We start from the raw sequence: 16,122 nt of genomic DNA, 5'->3' as shown, positions 1-16,122 counted from the left end.
CAAGGAAACACTGGTAACATGTTACAGACAAGCGGAGACTGAGAGACATAAAGTCTAAATGCAGTGTGGTACTCCGGACTGCATCCTTGAATGGAAAAAGAGTGTAATAGAAAAACTGGGGAAATCAGGATAAAGTCTGGATTATAGTTAATTGTAATGCACCATTGCTGGTTTCTTAGTTCTGGCAAATACACCATAATAAAATAAAATAATAACATAAGGGAAAACTGGGTGAGGGATATATGGGAAATCTGCATTATTTCTGCTGCAACCTTTCTATATATCTAAAATTACTCCAAAATAAAAGTTTATTTAAACAAAAACAACAAATCAAGCAGATCAAGTATGGGGCAAGAATTCCCAGGAATGAAGTAGAGAGGTTCAGAATGATCTAAATAAAATAAAGTTCTCATAATATGTGAAGAAACTTCCCAGGTGATTCTAATTATAACCAAATTTGAGAATCACTTTTTAAATCCTTTGAAATCTTTGTTTCTAGAACATGTGACCAAGCAGCAGTCTTTGATTTTGACCAGAGGTCTCCTCTCCTATTGAGGTAGAGAGAAGAGGAAATTTGAAAGCAAAGTTTTTAAACTACTAACCACAGAGGCCAGGGATCTATATCAGGGTTGTGGGGAAACATAGAGGATTGTGGATATTTAATTGTTCTTAATTTTCACTAAACAGGGTTTTCAGGCATATTTAGGAAAACACAGGAGAACTCAGAATTAAATCAGCACTGTCTTGTAGTGGGAAACAGTGTTAATAGTTAGGAGATGTTCATTTCAGCAATTTAAGTAGATTCTAGATAACCAGAATTCAGGGACATCCTAGGCATGTACACTTGGTCAGTGTTTTCTTGTCTTGGCACATGTAGGCATTCGATTCTTTTTTTTTTTTTTTTTTTGGCCTCATTTTATTTTATTTTACCTATTTATTTACTTTTTTTGTACTAATCTTTTTTCCTTTTATTTCTAGTTGCCACATAATAATTGTACGTATTTATGGGATACAGAGTGATATCTTGATATGAGAATCCAATATGTAATGATCAAATCAGGGTAATTAGCATACCCAGGACCTCAAACATTTATTATTTATTTGCATTGGGAACATTCCAAATTCTCTTTTCTAGCTTTTTGCAAATATGCAATAAGTTATTAATAATGATATTCACCTGCCAGTTCTATAGAACACTAGAACTTATTCCTCCTCTTAGCTGTAACTTTGTATTTATTAATCAATCTCTCCCTATGCTTCCCCCTCCTCTTCCCAGACTCTGATAGTCTCTACTCCTATGAGCTTAACTTTATTTTACCTCCGACATATGAATGAGAACATGTAGTATTCATCTTTCTCTGCCTGAATTATTTTACTTAACATAAGGTTCTCCAGGATCATCCATGTTGTCATGAATGACAGGATTTTATTATTTTTTGTGTCTGAATAGTATTTCAACCACATTTTTTTATTGTTCCATTTGTTGATGGACATTTAAGTTGATTCCATATCTTGGCTATTAGGAATAGTGCTGTGATAAACATGGGTGTGCAGATATCTCTTCAATATACTGATTCCCTTTCCTTTGGATAAATATCCAGTAGTGGGATTGACAGATCTTAGGTACTTCTGTTTTTAGTCTTTTGAGAAGCCTCCATACTGTTTTCCATGTGGCTGTACATATTTACATTTCTACCACAGTGTATGAATTCCCTTTTCTCCACATCCTTGCCAGCATTTGTTATTTTTGTCTTTCTAGTAATAGTCATTCTAATTGGGGTGAGATAATATCTCATTGCAGTTTTTATTTGTATTTCCCTGATTATTAGTGATATAATAATATCATTAGCGTAGGGTGCCTAGGTCATTTTTTCATACACTTGTTGGTCATTTGTATTTCTTCTTTTGTGAAATGTCTATTCAGAGCTTTTGCTGATTTTTAAAATCAGATTGTTAGGTTTTTGCTGTTAAATTGTTTGAGTTTCTTGTTTATGCTTTCTATTAGTCTTTTGTTGGGCATATAGTTTGCACATATTTTTACCCATTCTACATGTTATTTCTTCACTCTGATGATTATTTTCTTTGCTGTGCAGACTTTTTAGTTTCATGTGGTCCCATTTGTCTATTTTTGTTTTGGTTCCTTGTGCTTTTATAGTCTTACCCATAAAATATTTGCTTAGACCAATGTTCTGAAGCATTTCCCCTATGTTTTCTTTTAGTAGCTTTGTAGTTTTTGAGTCTTACATTTTAAGATCCATTTTGAGTTGATTTTTGCATATGATCAGAGATAGGGGTCTAGTTAGTTTCATTCTTCTGTGTATTGATATCTATTTCACTGGGTACCATTAATTGAAGAGGGTGGCCCTTCCCCAGTGTTCTTGGTTCCTTTATCAAAAATCAGTTAGCTGTAAATACATGAGTTTATTTCTAGGCTCTGTATTCTGTTTCATTGGTCTATGTATTTGTTTTTATATCAATAACATGCTGTTTTGTTTACTATAGCTTTGTAGCATATTTCAAAATCAGGTAGTGTGATGCCTCCAGCTTTGTTTTTATGCTCCAATCGCATTGGCTATTCAGGGCATTTTGTGGTTCCATATACAATTTAGAATTATTTTTTTTATTTATGTGAAGAAAGCCATTGGTATTTTGATAGAAATCCTTATCAATTCCTAGCAAATCTGTAAACTACTCTAGGCAGTATTGACATTTCAACAATATTCACTCTTCTAATCCATGAGCATGAGTTGACTTTCCATTTTTGTGTCCCTTTCCATTCCTTTAATCAGTGTTTTATATTTCTCATTATAGAGATCTTTCACCTTCTTGGTTATATTTATTTCTTAATATTTTATTTTTTATAGCTATTATGAATGAGATTGCATTCTTGACTTCTTTTTTAGCTAGCTTGTGATTGGCATGCAGAAATTCTACTAATTTTTGTATATTGATTTTGTATCCTGCAACTTTACTAAATTTGTTTATCAGTTCTAGGAGATGTTGGGCAAGTCTTGATGTTTTTCTGCATATAAGATCATGTCATCTGCCAAGAGGAACAATTTGACTTTCTTTTTTTCCAATCTGATTGCTCTTTGTTTCTTTCTCTTGCCTAATTCCTCTGGCTAGGACTTTTAGTACCATGCTGAATAGGAGTGGTAAAAGTAGATATTGTTGTCTTGTTCTAGTTCTGGTTCAGTATGATGGTAGCTGTGGGTTTGTCATATATAGCTTTTGTGTTGGGATTTGTTTCTTCTATACATAATATGTTGAGAGTTTTTATCATAAAGGGATGTTAAATTTCATTAAATGCTTTTTCTGCATCAATTGAGATAACTATAGGGTTTTTTTTTTGGGGGGGGGAGATGCTTATTGCAAACGGTTATAATTAAAGGGGTATTTTACAAGTGTTTGTTTAAGACAGAGGGCAAACAGCCTCCCAGCCAGGCCTCAGCTTTAGAGGCCCATCCTGGAGGGGAAGCGGCTTTTGCAGGGAACATGAGCTCAATCACTATTGCTCACTGAGCACAGAGTCACACTGGAGTCATCTTAGGGAGGCTGCGAGGAAGAAAAGAGAGTGCAGAGAGCCATGAAGCAACTACTTTAAATTCTGAATCTTGCTGTGTTCCCACTGAGCATGCTGCCTTCCTAGAGCAGACCTCGGAGCCATCCCAGGGACTAACACAGATCCTTCCTGGGGCGCAGGCTTCTCACGCTAGCGTAGGGTGCCTAGGTCATCCTCATCCTCATTTATCATCACAGACTTCTTTCTGCCTACCAGATATCTTCCCTACTTGTGGCTTTAAAATACCAGCAGGAGGGAAAGCAAGGAATGTTCTTGTTAATATAAATCCATAGCAAAAACGATTTGAGAACTGGATGCTTCCCAGGGTTGGCAGGTGTGTGGATGGTTCCCCGCATTCTTTATCCACCGGGTGCTTGAATGGGTAGTGCTGTTTAGGCTGCCAAATGTCTGAGCTTTTCAGACTTGTTCATGTTTTTGAGAACCTATGGGGATAATCATCGGGCAGAATCAGAGCCCAGCAGAACACGGGGACAGGGAAGGGTGAAGAGGGGAAACCGACAGAGTCCTGAGGTCATCCCCGGAAGGAAGGGACACTACTTCCAGAAGTAGCAGAACAAAGGGCTCTGCCGAGACTCTGCGGAGGGGATCCGGGGTACTGGGGGTGGAGAGGTCCCCTCTTGCAGTGTGGGGTTACTGTTTGGGTAAAGCGAAGTCCCAAGCAGTTTCCTGTGCACATTTCCACATGGCCTGCATGAGGCGAGTGAAACCCATGTCTTTAGGCTTTTCCAGGCCTCTCATCAGCCGTTGCTTCATGATGGAAACAAATTCTTTATTGCTCAGCTCGCCATTGCCATCACAAAGAGTGCAAACGCCACATCACACACGTGGTCTGAGAGCTCCACTTTAGCCACTGTCCTGGCCACCTGCTGCATGGTCACTTTATCAAGAGATGCTCCAGCCATATGGTAAAAACTCAGTGCAGTGTCCACATCATTAATGTTCTTTAGGAAAGTAAAGAAGTTCTCCACCTCCTGAAATGTCAGACCCTTTCCTTCTTTGAAGTGCTTCTTGAGCTGCCTCTGCATGGCGGTCAGCTTCTTGGACTGCACCCCACTGTAGGCAAGTAGCATGCCACCAAACTGCCTCTCAGTAATTCTCCCATCCACAGGGTCATGGCGTTCAAACTCGAGCTTCAGAACATCATGCTGAAGTTTACGCTGAAATTCGAGGAAGTTTTTGATTGCCAGCTTTCCCTTTAGATCAGCTCCAAAAACGTAGGTTGTGAGGGCTGAACGCAAGCCAGACTTGAGGGTGTTGCCAGTAGTCGGACGATCTCTGTGGCACATACCCATACTGGTTTGGGAGCGAATAATGCTCTGAACCTGTTCAAACTCCTCCATATCTACTTCTCCATCTCCATTCAAATCAAACATCTTGAAGGCAATTTCAAAATTTCTCTGAGGAGTGGAAAGAATAGTTGTAAGGAAAATGTAGTCTGAAAAGGATATGAGCCCACATTCTCCAAGGGTCTAAAATATACTTCCTTTATCAGCAAATTTTTCTCGTTCCTGGGAAATTTTCTTTCCATCAAAACGTTTTATTATATATTGATCCAGACCCAAGTGTTCTGGTTGTTTTTCATTGGGTGTTATGGATCGCACAAAATCTTCTGGCGTCATAAACACTTCTGCTTCACCAGGCTCACTGATGACTTTCAAGGTGGCAAAATATCGGAAGATTTTGTCTGGTGTGGAGTAGGCTCGAATCCTATTCTCATATTCCATCACTTTTCTGTCTCTGAATCCAGAACGTTTCTTCTTTTTCTCTTCTGGATGAGGCGCAAGATCTGCAGTCTTTTTTCATGGTTACAAACATCCCCTTCATCTTTAGTCTTCTCTTTATCACCAATGTCACTTTTTAGGTTGTCTACACATGGTGGAGATTCTGCATGGGCCCTATTCCACAAAAGACCAGTACTTGCAGTTACTGCAGATGCTCCCAGGAAAGCCACCATCATTAGTCTTCGCCGGATCTGGATGGGCTGTGATCCTCCATGGTACCATCGAGAACCCACAGCCAGTTCTGCCAAAGCAGAAAGTGAGTTCAGACGAAACATCCCTCCGGAGTCCGAGACTCACGCGTCCAAGCACGAGCTCCAGCAGCTCCTCAGTCAAAGCCGCCCACCTCTGACAGCCATAGAGATGAAACAGCGGGGACAAACCTCCACCTCCTCCGCCCACCCTCACGTGACTCTCCTAGCCGCTGGGCCTGTCGGGATCTTCAACTATAGGGTTTTTAATCCTTCATTCTGTTGATTAGTTTACATATGTTGAACCATTCTTGCATCCCTGGGATAAATCCCACTTGATTATGATGTATAATCTTTTTGATGTGCTATTAGATTTGGTTTGCTAGTATTGTGTTGAAGATTTCTGCATCTATGTTTATCAGGGATACTGACCAGTAGCATTCATTAATTGTGTCCCTATCTAGTTTGGTTTCCGGGTAAAACTGGCCTCATAGAACGAATTAAGACAAATTTTCTTCACTTCAATTTTTTGCAAGAGTTTGAGAAGAATTGGTGTTAGTTCTTCTTAAAATGTTTGGTAGAATTCAGCAGTAAATTATTCAGTCCCGGGATTTTTCTTGTTAGGAGACGTTTTACTACTGATTCAATATTGTTACTCATTGTTGGTCTGTTCAGGTTTTCTATTTCTTCTTGATTTAATCTTGGTGGGTTATATGTGTCCAGTAATTATCTGTTTCCTCTAGGTTTTCCAATATGTCAGCATATAAAACTCATACAATATAGACATATGATAGTCATGCAGTATCATTCATAATAGTCTCTAATGATCCTTTGTATTTCTGTGATCAGTTATAATGTCTTTTTCATTTCTGATTTTATTTATTTGGATCATCTCTCTTTTTTCCTAGTCTAGCTGATGGTTTGTTGATTTAACTTTTCAAAAAACCAATTTTTAATTTCATTGAGTTTTTTGTTGCTTTCTTGTTTCTGTTTTATTTAGTTCTGGCCTGCTCTTTATTATTTCCTTTCTTCTACTAATTTCGGGTTTAGTATTTTCTTTGCTCATTCCGTGAGGTTCATAAGTAGGTTGTTTATATTTGAAATACTTCTACTTTTATAATGTGGGCATTTATTGCTATAACCCCTTGGTGCTGTTTTTGTTGCATCCCATTGTTTTGGGTATGTTGTATTTTTATTTTCATTTGTTTCAAGAAATTTTTTCATTTCCTTTTTAATTTCTTCATAGGCCTATTGGTGATTCAAGAATATGTTGCTGAATTTCCACGTATTTGTACAGTTTCCAGAGTTCCTCTTGTTATTGATTTCTAGATTGATTCAATTGTGTTCTAAGATACTTGGTATGATTTTGAGTTTTAAAAATTTGTTGAGACTTGGCTGGGTGCGGTGGCTGACACCTATAATCCCAACACTTTGGGAGGTCGATGCGGGCGGATCATGAGATCAGGAGATAGAGACCATCCTGGCTAACATGGTGAAACCCCATCTCTACTAAGAAAAAAAAAAAAAAATTACAGAAAATTAGTTAGGCATGGTGGCGGGTGCCTGTAGTCCCAGCTACTTTGGAGGCTGAGGCAGGAGAATGGCGTGAACCTGGGAGGCGCAGCTTGCAGTGAGCCGAGATGTGCCACTGCACTCCAGCCTGGGTGACAGAGTGAGACTCCGTCTCAAAAAAAGTAAATACATAAAAATAAAAATTTGTTGAGACTTTTTTGTCATCTAACATATGGTGTATTCTGAAGAATGTTCCATGTGCCAATGAGAAGAATGTGCGTTCTCTAGCTGCTGGATGAAATGTTCTGTAGGTCCATTTGGTCTATAGTGCAGGTTGAGTCTTATGTTTCTGTGTTGATTTGCTGCCTAGATTATCTGTCCAATGCTGAAAGTGGGGTGTTGAAGTCCCCAAGTAGTATTGTATTGGTATCTATCCCTCTCTTCAGCCCTAATAATATTTGCTAGTCTGCTGCTCTGATGTGGGATTCATGTACATTTCCAATTGTCATAGCCTCTTGCTAAATGGATCCCTTTATCATTATATAACTTGCCTCTTTTTATGTTTTTTGACTTAATGTCTATTTTGTCTAATAAAAGTATGGCTATTTCTGCATGCTTTTGGTTTTCATTTGTGTGGAATATCTTTTGTCACCCCTTTGCTTTCTGTCTAAGTGTGGCTTTACAGGTAAATAAATATCTTGTAGGCAGTATATAGTTGGGGCTTATTTTCTTTTCTATTCAGCCACTCTATAATGTTTAATTAACAAATTTAAACCTTCCATTCAAAGTTGTTGTTGATCAATGAGGACTTACTCCTGTCATTTTGCTAATTGTCTTCTGATTGTTCTGCAGGTCCTTTGTTCCTTTCTTTCTCTCTTATTGTTTATTTTTGGGGGTTGATGATTTTCTATAGTAAAAACATTTGATTCCTTTTGTTTCTTATTTGTGTATCTACTCTCCCAGTGAGTTTTATACTTTCATATGTTTTTATAATGGTATATGTCATCCTTTTGCTCCCAGATGTAGAACTTGCTTAAGCATTTCTGGTAGGATCCAACTAAAGGTGATGAATTCCCTCAGTTTTTCCTTGTCTGAAAAAGCCTTTATTTCTCTTGCATTTCTGAAAGATAGCTTTGCTGGGTATAGTATTCTTGTCTGTAAGTTTTATTGTTTTACTTTCAGCATTTTAAATATATAATTCTACTCTCCTCTGGCCTGCAAGATTTCTGTTGAGTCTAATCTGTTAGTCTAATGAAGATCCCTTTACATGCGACTTAAAGCTTTTCTCTTGCTGATTTCATAAATCTTTGTTTGTCTTTTCCAAAGTTAAACTTTTGACTGTTTAATTGTAATGTGCCTCAAAGAAGGCCTTTTGGGATGAGTCTATATTGGTACTTTGAGCTTCCTGTATCTGGATGTCTATATCTATCCAAAGACTTGGAGAATTTTCTGTTATTTCATTAAATAAGTTTTTGTATCTTTTCTACTCTTGGAATCTGCATTTTTGTATCTTTTCTACTCTTGGAACTCTCAAAATGTGAATGTTTATTTACTCAACATTTTTCCCATTTAGAAAAAAAAAAGTGCAACTTGCTGCCAGTGCTCATTTAATTTTATATAGACATACTCTTTAGGCTGAAGCAAATCTGACTGATTTTCAATGTGAAAATAAAATGTAAAAACTGCTCTTTGAGTTATATTTCTAAACAGAACTATGTCAGAATCATCTGAATCATCAAAATCATCTATTTTGGAAATCCAACAAATGAATCTTTGGCTAACAACTGTTAGAGAACAATGTTAACATCACACATAGGTATGTTCCATTTTCTAGGATTTGACATTTTAAACTATCAAGAATTACTATATTTTGTAAATGGAAACACTACTACTAAAAACAGAATGCTATAAATAAAATGATGTCTTTTGTTTCCAAAGTTGATATAATAGAGTGATGCAAAAATAATAATAAAAGTGAGATACTTCATGGCAAAATTGTCTCAGCGTAAATGCTGCAACCACAAATATAGCTGGCAAGTATTCTTGGGGCAAATGGGAAAAGGGTTAATAATGTTCCATATGTCATATAAGCTTTCTATTTTCATGTTTCCATTTTCCTTTTTTGGTTTGATTGAGTTATTTCAAAAGACTTGTCATCAAGTTCAGAAATTCTTTCTTCTACTCAATCTAGTCTAATGTTGAAGCTCTTGTTTGTATTTTTAATTTTATTCATGGAATTTTCAGTTCTAAGATTTCTATTTGGTTCTATTTTTATAATATCTGTCTCTTGGTTGACTTTCTCATTCGTATAATGAATTGTTTTCTGATATCGTTGTATTATCTATCTTCTCTTTTATTTCACTAAATTTCTTTCAAATTATTATTTTGGATTCCTTTTCATGCATCTCATATATTTTGCTGTCTTTGGGGTCTGTTAGTGGCAAATTATTGTTTTCCTTTGGAGGCAGCATGTTTCCTTGCTTTTATATTTTTTTGTGTTCTTACATTGATATCTGCATGTCTGGTATAACAGCCACTACTTCCAATTTTATGGGGTAGCTTTCATAGGGAAAGCTTTTATGGGGACTTTTTCCTGTAGACATGTCTATTGTGTTGGTTAGGTGAGGTACTTTGGCTTTGGTTCTGAGTAGGTGCAGTAGGGTAATCTCTGTATGGTTTCTTTAGCTGTAATCAATGTAAGTGGTGTCTGTGAGCTCCTCAGTGGCTCAGGCTACAGATATTTGTAGAGGCTGTGGGGTGCAGACAGGGATACAGGAAGGCTAGTCTTTGTGCCCCTGGGTGGTACATGTAAGTGCCAGCAGTAGCAACAGTAGGACCCCTGGTGGGCATCTCCTCAGGTCCCTGATGTCCCCATCCCTGTGGGCAGGGTTGTCATCAATATTGGTAACTCTGGGAAGGCAGCTCTCAGCTTCTGAGGGACACATGCTTGGGTTTCTAATGTACCGGAGGTAGCATTCTTGATGTGCTAGACCATCTGTTTTCTAGGATATAGGGTGCGGACTAGGCTCAACTGCCAGCAATGATGCTGCCTCTCTGTGTCCAGCTGGTGCCATGACAATGCAGCCCTCTGGGTAGATGTGGGGAGATGTCATAGGGGTCCTCTCAATACATATTTATTAAATAGATGAATAAATGTCTGAATATCTTCCAATGGCCAGTACAAGGAATTAGAAAATGTAATTATTGCTCCTGAATCACAGAGATATTATTTGTAAGATAAATTGACTGCATACACTTTAGAAACTTGAACAGATATACAGTTCCGGCATAAATTCAAAAGGCATAATAATGCCCCATTTATACTACTTCAACCAACTTTTGTAATTATGTACTCTACTGCAGGGAAAAGTAGAAATACTTCTAAGATGAGAAAAGCCTACTTTTCGTTTTTTAAACATTTATTTAATTTAGCTTCCTGAGATGCAGAAGTGTTGTCAGAAAGCCTGACCTTCCCTGTTTACACATCAGTGAACAACACACTTTCTTATATATCAAGAATTCTTACCATCCCCTGGGAAAAGTGGTAGGGCACTTAAACACTTTATCCCTATTGCCAAACCCATCTTGGCAGATGATCTTATGGCTTAGATTTTCTAAGAGAGAAACAGGACTAAAAATATATCAGAGAGAGGAAAGAAGAAAGAGGAGGGAGAATGATTAGGAAAGAGTGGTGAGCTGTAAAGCAGGAAGAACAGACAGTTCCAAATGAAAACAAGGAGTCTGCCTTTCCTTCCAATGTCAAGAAAATTGGCCCTGGCCTAAAAAGAGGTCTGGAAAGGATGAGGGGCGAAGAAACTGCCTTGGGAAGACGTGGTCCAGTACCTCTCCAAAGAAAATATTTTAGAAAAGTTAAATATTTAAAAAAAAGATATCTAAGATTTGTCATGCCCCCAGAGACCTCTCCCTCTCTTTTATTTTCTGAGCTGAGGATTAGATGAGGTAGGGTCACCACAAATGGAAGTGCATACATGCTGCCCATTTCCAAAATTCCTGAGCACTTAAGGCAAATACTGGAGTGATGGGAAATGTGACCCAAAGATGAAATGAGGGGCTATCAACCTCAAGCTATGCATTTTGAAATTTGTCCTCCCAGATTCTGACCATAATGGAAAAAGCCTTCATTGAATTGTATAATAAGTGATTCTTTATGGACCAAAAAACTCTGTTAAATGGAAAGCCAAGAAGTATATGATTCTGTTAACTACATGGAAAAACTTGTGGAATCTGAATGACAATGTGTATTTTATGGGTGTCCATTAGATCTGAGACCACTCTCTTTCAAACCAGGCAAACTGAAAGAAGATAATTTCTTTCCTAAAATGAAGGTTAAGAACTCAATTCCTTGGTTCATAATACCCTAACCTCTTTTTGAAAGGCAATTTGGCATGCTTAAAATTCAAGAAAAGATTATACTAAATCACAACACCACTGTGAATATATTAGGTTTTATTAATCAACAATTATTTACTGAACACTCTTTATGTATGAGGCACTGTGTGAAGCACTGGGGATACCAGGACAAACAACAAAAAAAACATGTTACCTCTGCATTCCCTAGCTTGTAGTTATCTCTAAAGTAGCAATAGACTCTTGGAGAATAACATGGATTTAGCTTTCATTTCAGAATATATAGAAAGGATAGCTCCAAATTTCTGTTAATGCATATCTAGGGTTCTTACCTAATCACATAAGTGGACAGGGACAAGCATTATACTTGGAGAGAAGTTGTAAGTTATAAAAAGATGAGAGAGATGTTTCTGTTCATCTCCATAAAGAACACAGACATACTGGAATTGTGCTAGTTATAAGAACAAATCCATTAAACTTGACCAATCTCTGACATTTTAGATTAAGGTCATAGTTTTATTTCCCAGTATATCAATCACTTTTGGAGATCACTGCTATTTTCAGTAAATCCATGGGGGCTTGTAAAATTATTCATTATCTGATCCTCAATTTCCCAGTCTGTAAAACTGGGATACTAATACCTACTTTACAGAGTGGTCATTTAAGTAAGCACAATAATATCTGTATAGTGCTAGATACAGTTGATCCTCAAAATGGTTGATTTCTCCCCTTTTCGTTTTTCATAATGAAATGGCTGAATGATGAAGTGGCAGTTCCTCTGTATTTGAAAACGTTCATACCTGAAAGCTGTAAGGAGTAGTAATTGACAGAGATGATGTAGAGTTAAATCATTCATTGGGAAGATGGTGGGGACTAGAATGCAACTGTTTTCCAACTCTGAGATTCTACAAAACCCTTGATTAGACGTTACCATGGAGCTTCAGTTTCCTCTTTCTTAATAAGCAAGTCTGGATACCCAATATGCCTTAGAGGTTCAGATGCACTTCATTGTTTATTAGGCACACCTGATGTGGGAGACACACTCCAGGTGCCTCCAACATGTTATAGCAGTCAATCCTTTCAACACTCTAGTGGGAAAGATATTTTAAGGATGTGACAACAAAGTCTCAGCAATGTAAAAATTCAATATAAACTCAATGAGTGAAAGAGTCAGGGTTTGAATTGAAGACTTTCCACTAACTCAAATTCACGTCTTTCATCCTCAACAATACTCAGGTTTGGATGTGATCAAATTAGAACTTGATTTATCTGGCAGAAAGGGCCACGGATAATGGGTGTTTTTAACTTCTGGCTGCTACTAACCAAACTCTGCATATCCTCTGTTAATTTTAAAACTTCAGCAAGGGCTGCCTGTGTTTCTTGTTATTGCTGGGGCTGCTTGGACAGCATTTTACCCTTTGGGTTCTGGGAGCACAGGTGTGGAAACTAGAGTAAAAGCCAAAAATTTAATGATTTTGAACTCCCAATGCATGAGGCTCTGGGCTCTCAAGCCCTCAACCGAAGACACAGTGGGGGAATAATGAGAAACAGCTGCATTGTTTTCCATCTTATTTAGGATTTAGGGAAAGAAAAATTATTGTGAGTCACGTTTCTTGAAGTCACTGGAGTATTAGGAAATACCTTTAAACATTTTGTCACACCACAGATGAATATAAAATATGAATTGCATTTAAAATTTCTCATCAAATTTGAAGACAATTTTGCCCAGAGGCATCCATCTGCAAGTTTAGCAAACCAGGCACCAGCTATATTTCATAACAGGCTGGAAAGATACACCAGAAAATAAGGGTTCTCTGACGGAAGTGCTGTTTCCATTAGGTCAACTGTAGATGGTAAGAATTTCTCTGTGAGCCTTTGCAACACATTTATCCACAAAGGAAGCTCAGTCTAAAATTCTGTTTCCTAAGTGACCAATAGAAGCTGAGAGTCAAAAACAGAGGAAACCAGCTCTTTTCAAAAGTCCGTTGGGTTCTGGGTTAAATACAACGTCCCACAAAATCTAGCAGATTATTTAGACACTATTTAGCATCTCAAATGCAAGCCCTACATTAAATATTTGCAGCATGGAAGGTATCACACAGAGAAGATGAAACTCCCAAACAAAAAATTATTGACTGTCACCTAAGAAATTAATGACTCCTACTTCTGTATTTGCTATGATCAGTGTGTTGCTGAGATATTGTGCAGTTACTATGGAAATGGTAGGTCTAATAAAAAAGCTATAATCTCCATTAGCACTGCAAAAATGACCCCATTTAGCCCCATGAATTAAATGAACCCTGCCTTGCAATTTGGTAGAAGGCACAAAGGGTTCCAACCTTTTTTACTGTTCTTATAAGAAGCAGTCGACTCCAATAGGTTGTGTTAGTATTGGAGAAATGCAGTGGTTTAGCTAAAAGTTAGAGCATATATTTAAGGGAGCATATTTCTTTACAATTATATCCAGTGATGATTCATTTATATTGGAAGTTTAGGAATGTGAAATGGTTAGCCACCCTCAATTGGTATGCTATTTAATTTTGTTTTTCAATGAGAAAATATCATTTATCATCCATTGCAAAGTTATTCTGAGGCTCCAAGGTAAGCAGAGAAAAAAATATTTAGAGTCTGGGTCACTTTTGAATTGGCTGGGAAATAACAGAAGCAAAATAAATGAGTTGTTATCAGATTTGCTAATTTCATCATGTGAAATATGTCTCAACTCATTGCTGTTCTTACTGCACTTTTCATCAAAGGAATTGACACGTAGTTTATACACCACAGTGATTTGAATATTAGAGACATGAGATCCACTCTTCCCTGCTGGTGGGCAATGAGCTGTCAGAAAAGCAAAGAATCCTGCCAGAGAATGAGGAGAGTCATATTTTGTTTCAAGTTAAACTTTTGTTTTGTTTTGTTTTGTTTCCATACCATCCATACCTGGGCAACCAAATTACTCTCTGTTGTCTGGGACAGCCTTCCTGCTTGCTTTAAAAATGTGATTTTTCTTGGCCTATTGTTTTATCATAGCCCCCTACTCTCATCCACATACCTATTCAAATTCTACCCTTTCTTTATGTCCCAGATCGCATGCAAGTTCTTTGCAGCATTGTCTTAGATGGTCCAGCCAACATCACCAACATTTCCTTTTTTTTTTTTTTTTTTTTCTTTTTTTTGAGACGAAGTCTCACTCTGTTGCCCAATCTGGAGTGCAGTGATGCAATCTCGGCTCACTGCAACCTTCACCTCCCAGGTTCAAGCGATTCTCCTGCCTCAGCCTCCTGAGTAGCTGGGACTACAGGCATGCGCCACCAAGCTCGGCTAATTTTTGTGTGTTTAGTACAGATAGGGTTTCACTGTGTTGGCCAGGCTGGTCTTGAACTCCTGACCTCATGATCTGCCCACCTCGGCCTCCCAAAGTGCTGGGATTACAGATATGAGCCACTGTGCTTGGCCAAAATTTATATATATAAAACCTTTTTTCCAAATGAGAAAGTCACTTACACTCTGTAGCATTCATTGGGTTTTCCCCAGTGAATCCAATACCCTCTTTTTAGTTTTTAGTCTTGCAATACCACTGCATAATTTAGCATCATTCACCAGACCTCTCTGTGTATGCTGTAGTACTGCCCTTCCTTTGTTGCTTATTCTCTCTCTCAATGCTCCTCCTCCAGCCCCCTGCTGTCTTCCCTTCCTTTACACACCATTTGCTCTTTCATTCATTCAACAAACATTGGGTACTTATGAAGTACCAGTCTAGTTGCTGAGGATTTGCAGATACAATGATGAAGGTGTGCTCTTCTCTTCCAATAAATTTACAGCCTAATGTAGAAGAAAGATCAGCAAACCAAGCAATACTGTTTGATTATCCCTTTTGTAGACATGTGTAAAGTCCACTGCCATGAAAGCATAGAGGAGGAGCCTCTAAAATCTAGGCAGGGGAAAGAATCAGAGGGTTTCCTAGAGGAGGTGATCTTTGAGTTGAGACTTGATGAATGGGTACTAGTTATCTAGATGAAGAACAGGGTGAGTTGAGTGGGAAAATATTTTTTTTTAGGCAGAAGGAACAGCATGTGACAAAGCATAGACACATAAAATAATGTGCTTGAGGAAATAAGGAGCTCGTGCATTGGGAAGAAGTGTGGTATAGTGGGGGAAGGTTATGGTCCCTGAAATTGGATATGGGATTCAATCCTGGCCATGTGACATTGGAAAAATTACCTAATCTCTGAGAGCCTGTTTTGTCATCTTTACAATGGGAATAATAATATCTATTTGTGGTGTTTCAGGGGGTAGTTTAATAATAAATATTGTAAGACACATAGTGTCATGTCTGGAAATGTAGCAGATACCCAGTTAACTGTAACTGTAGTTACTATGGTGATGGTGTGATGGTTAATTTTATGTTTCATTTTGGTAGGGCCATGGTGCTCAGATATATGGTCAAACATAATTTTAGATGTATTCTGTGAAGATTTTTTTTGGATACAATTAACACCTAAATCAGTGGAACTCGAGGAAAGCAGATTGCTCTCTGTAATGTGGGTAGACTTCATCCAATCAGTTGAAGGCCTAAGAGGAACAACGATTGATCTCTCCCAAGCATGAAGGAATTCTACCATCAGGCTGCTTTTGGACTCAAACTGCAACTCTTCCCTGAGTCTCTTCATCAGAATTTTGAACTCACCAA

At 37.8% G+C, this 16,122-nt stretch overlaps 2 protein-coding genes across 2 annotated transcripts in view; one reads left to right on the top strand and one right to left on the bottom strand.

Moving 5' to 3' along the window:
* Positions 1 to 16,122, top strand: part of PHYHIPL (phytanoyl-CoA 2-hydroxylase interacting protein like) — a 1,239,789-nt gene that overhangs the window by 861,301 nt on the left and 362,366 nt on the right. The window lies entirely within an intron of this gene.
* On the bottom strand, positions 4,214 to 5,773 carry LOC126962146 (calcium uptake protein 1, mitochondrial-like). Its single transcript, XM_050803055.1, is given in 3 exon segments — positions 4,214 to 4,383; positions 4,386 to 5,384; positions 5,387 to 5,773. Coding segments are annotated over 3 exon segments (1,422 nt in total). The 5' UTR covers positions 5,640 to 5,773.

The sequence above is a fragment of the Macaca thibetana genome, chromosome 9, assembly GCF_024542745.1.
Source record: "Macaca thibetana thibetana isolate TM-01 chromosome 9, ASM2454274v1, whole genome shotgun sequence".
In the NCBI taxonomy this organism is placed as follows: domain Eukaryota; kingdom Metazoa; phylum Chordata; class Mammalia; order Primates; family Cercopithecidae; genus Macaca; species Macaca thibetana.
Note: the sequence above shows the minus strand (reverse complement) of the source record. Positions and strands in the feature narration are given on the sequence as shown.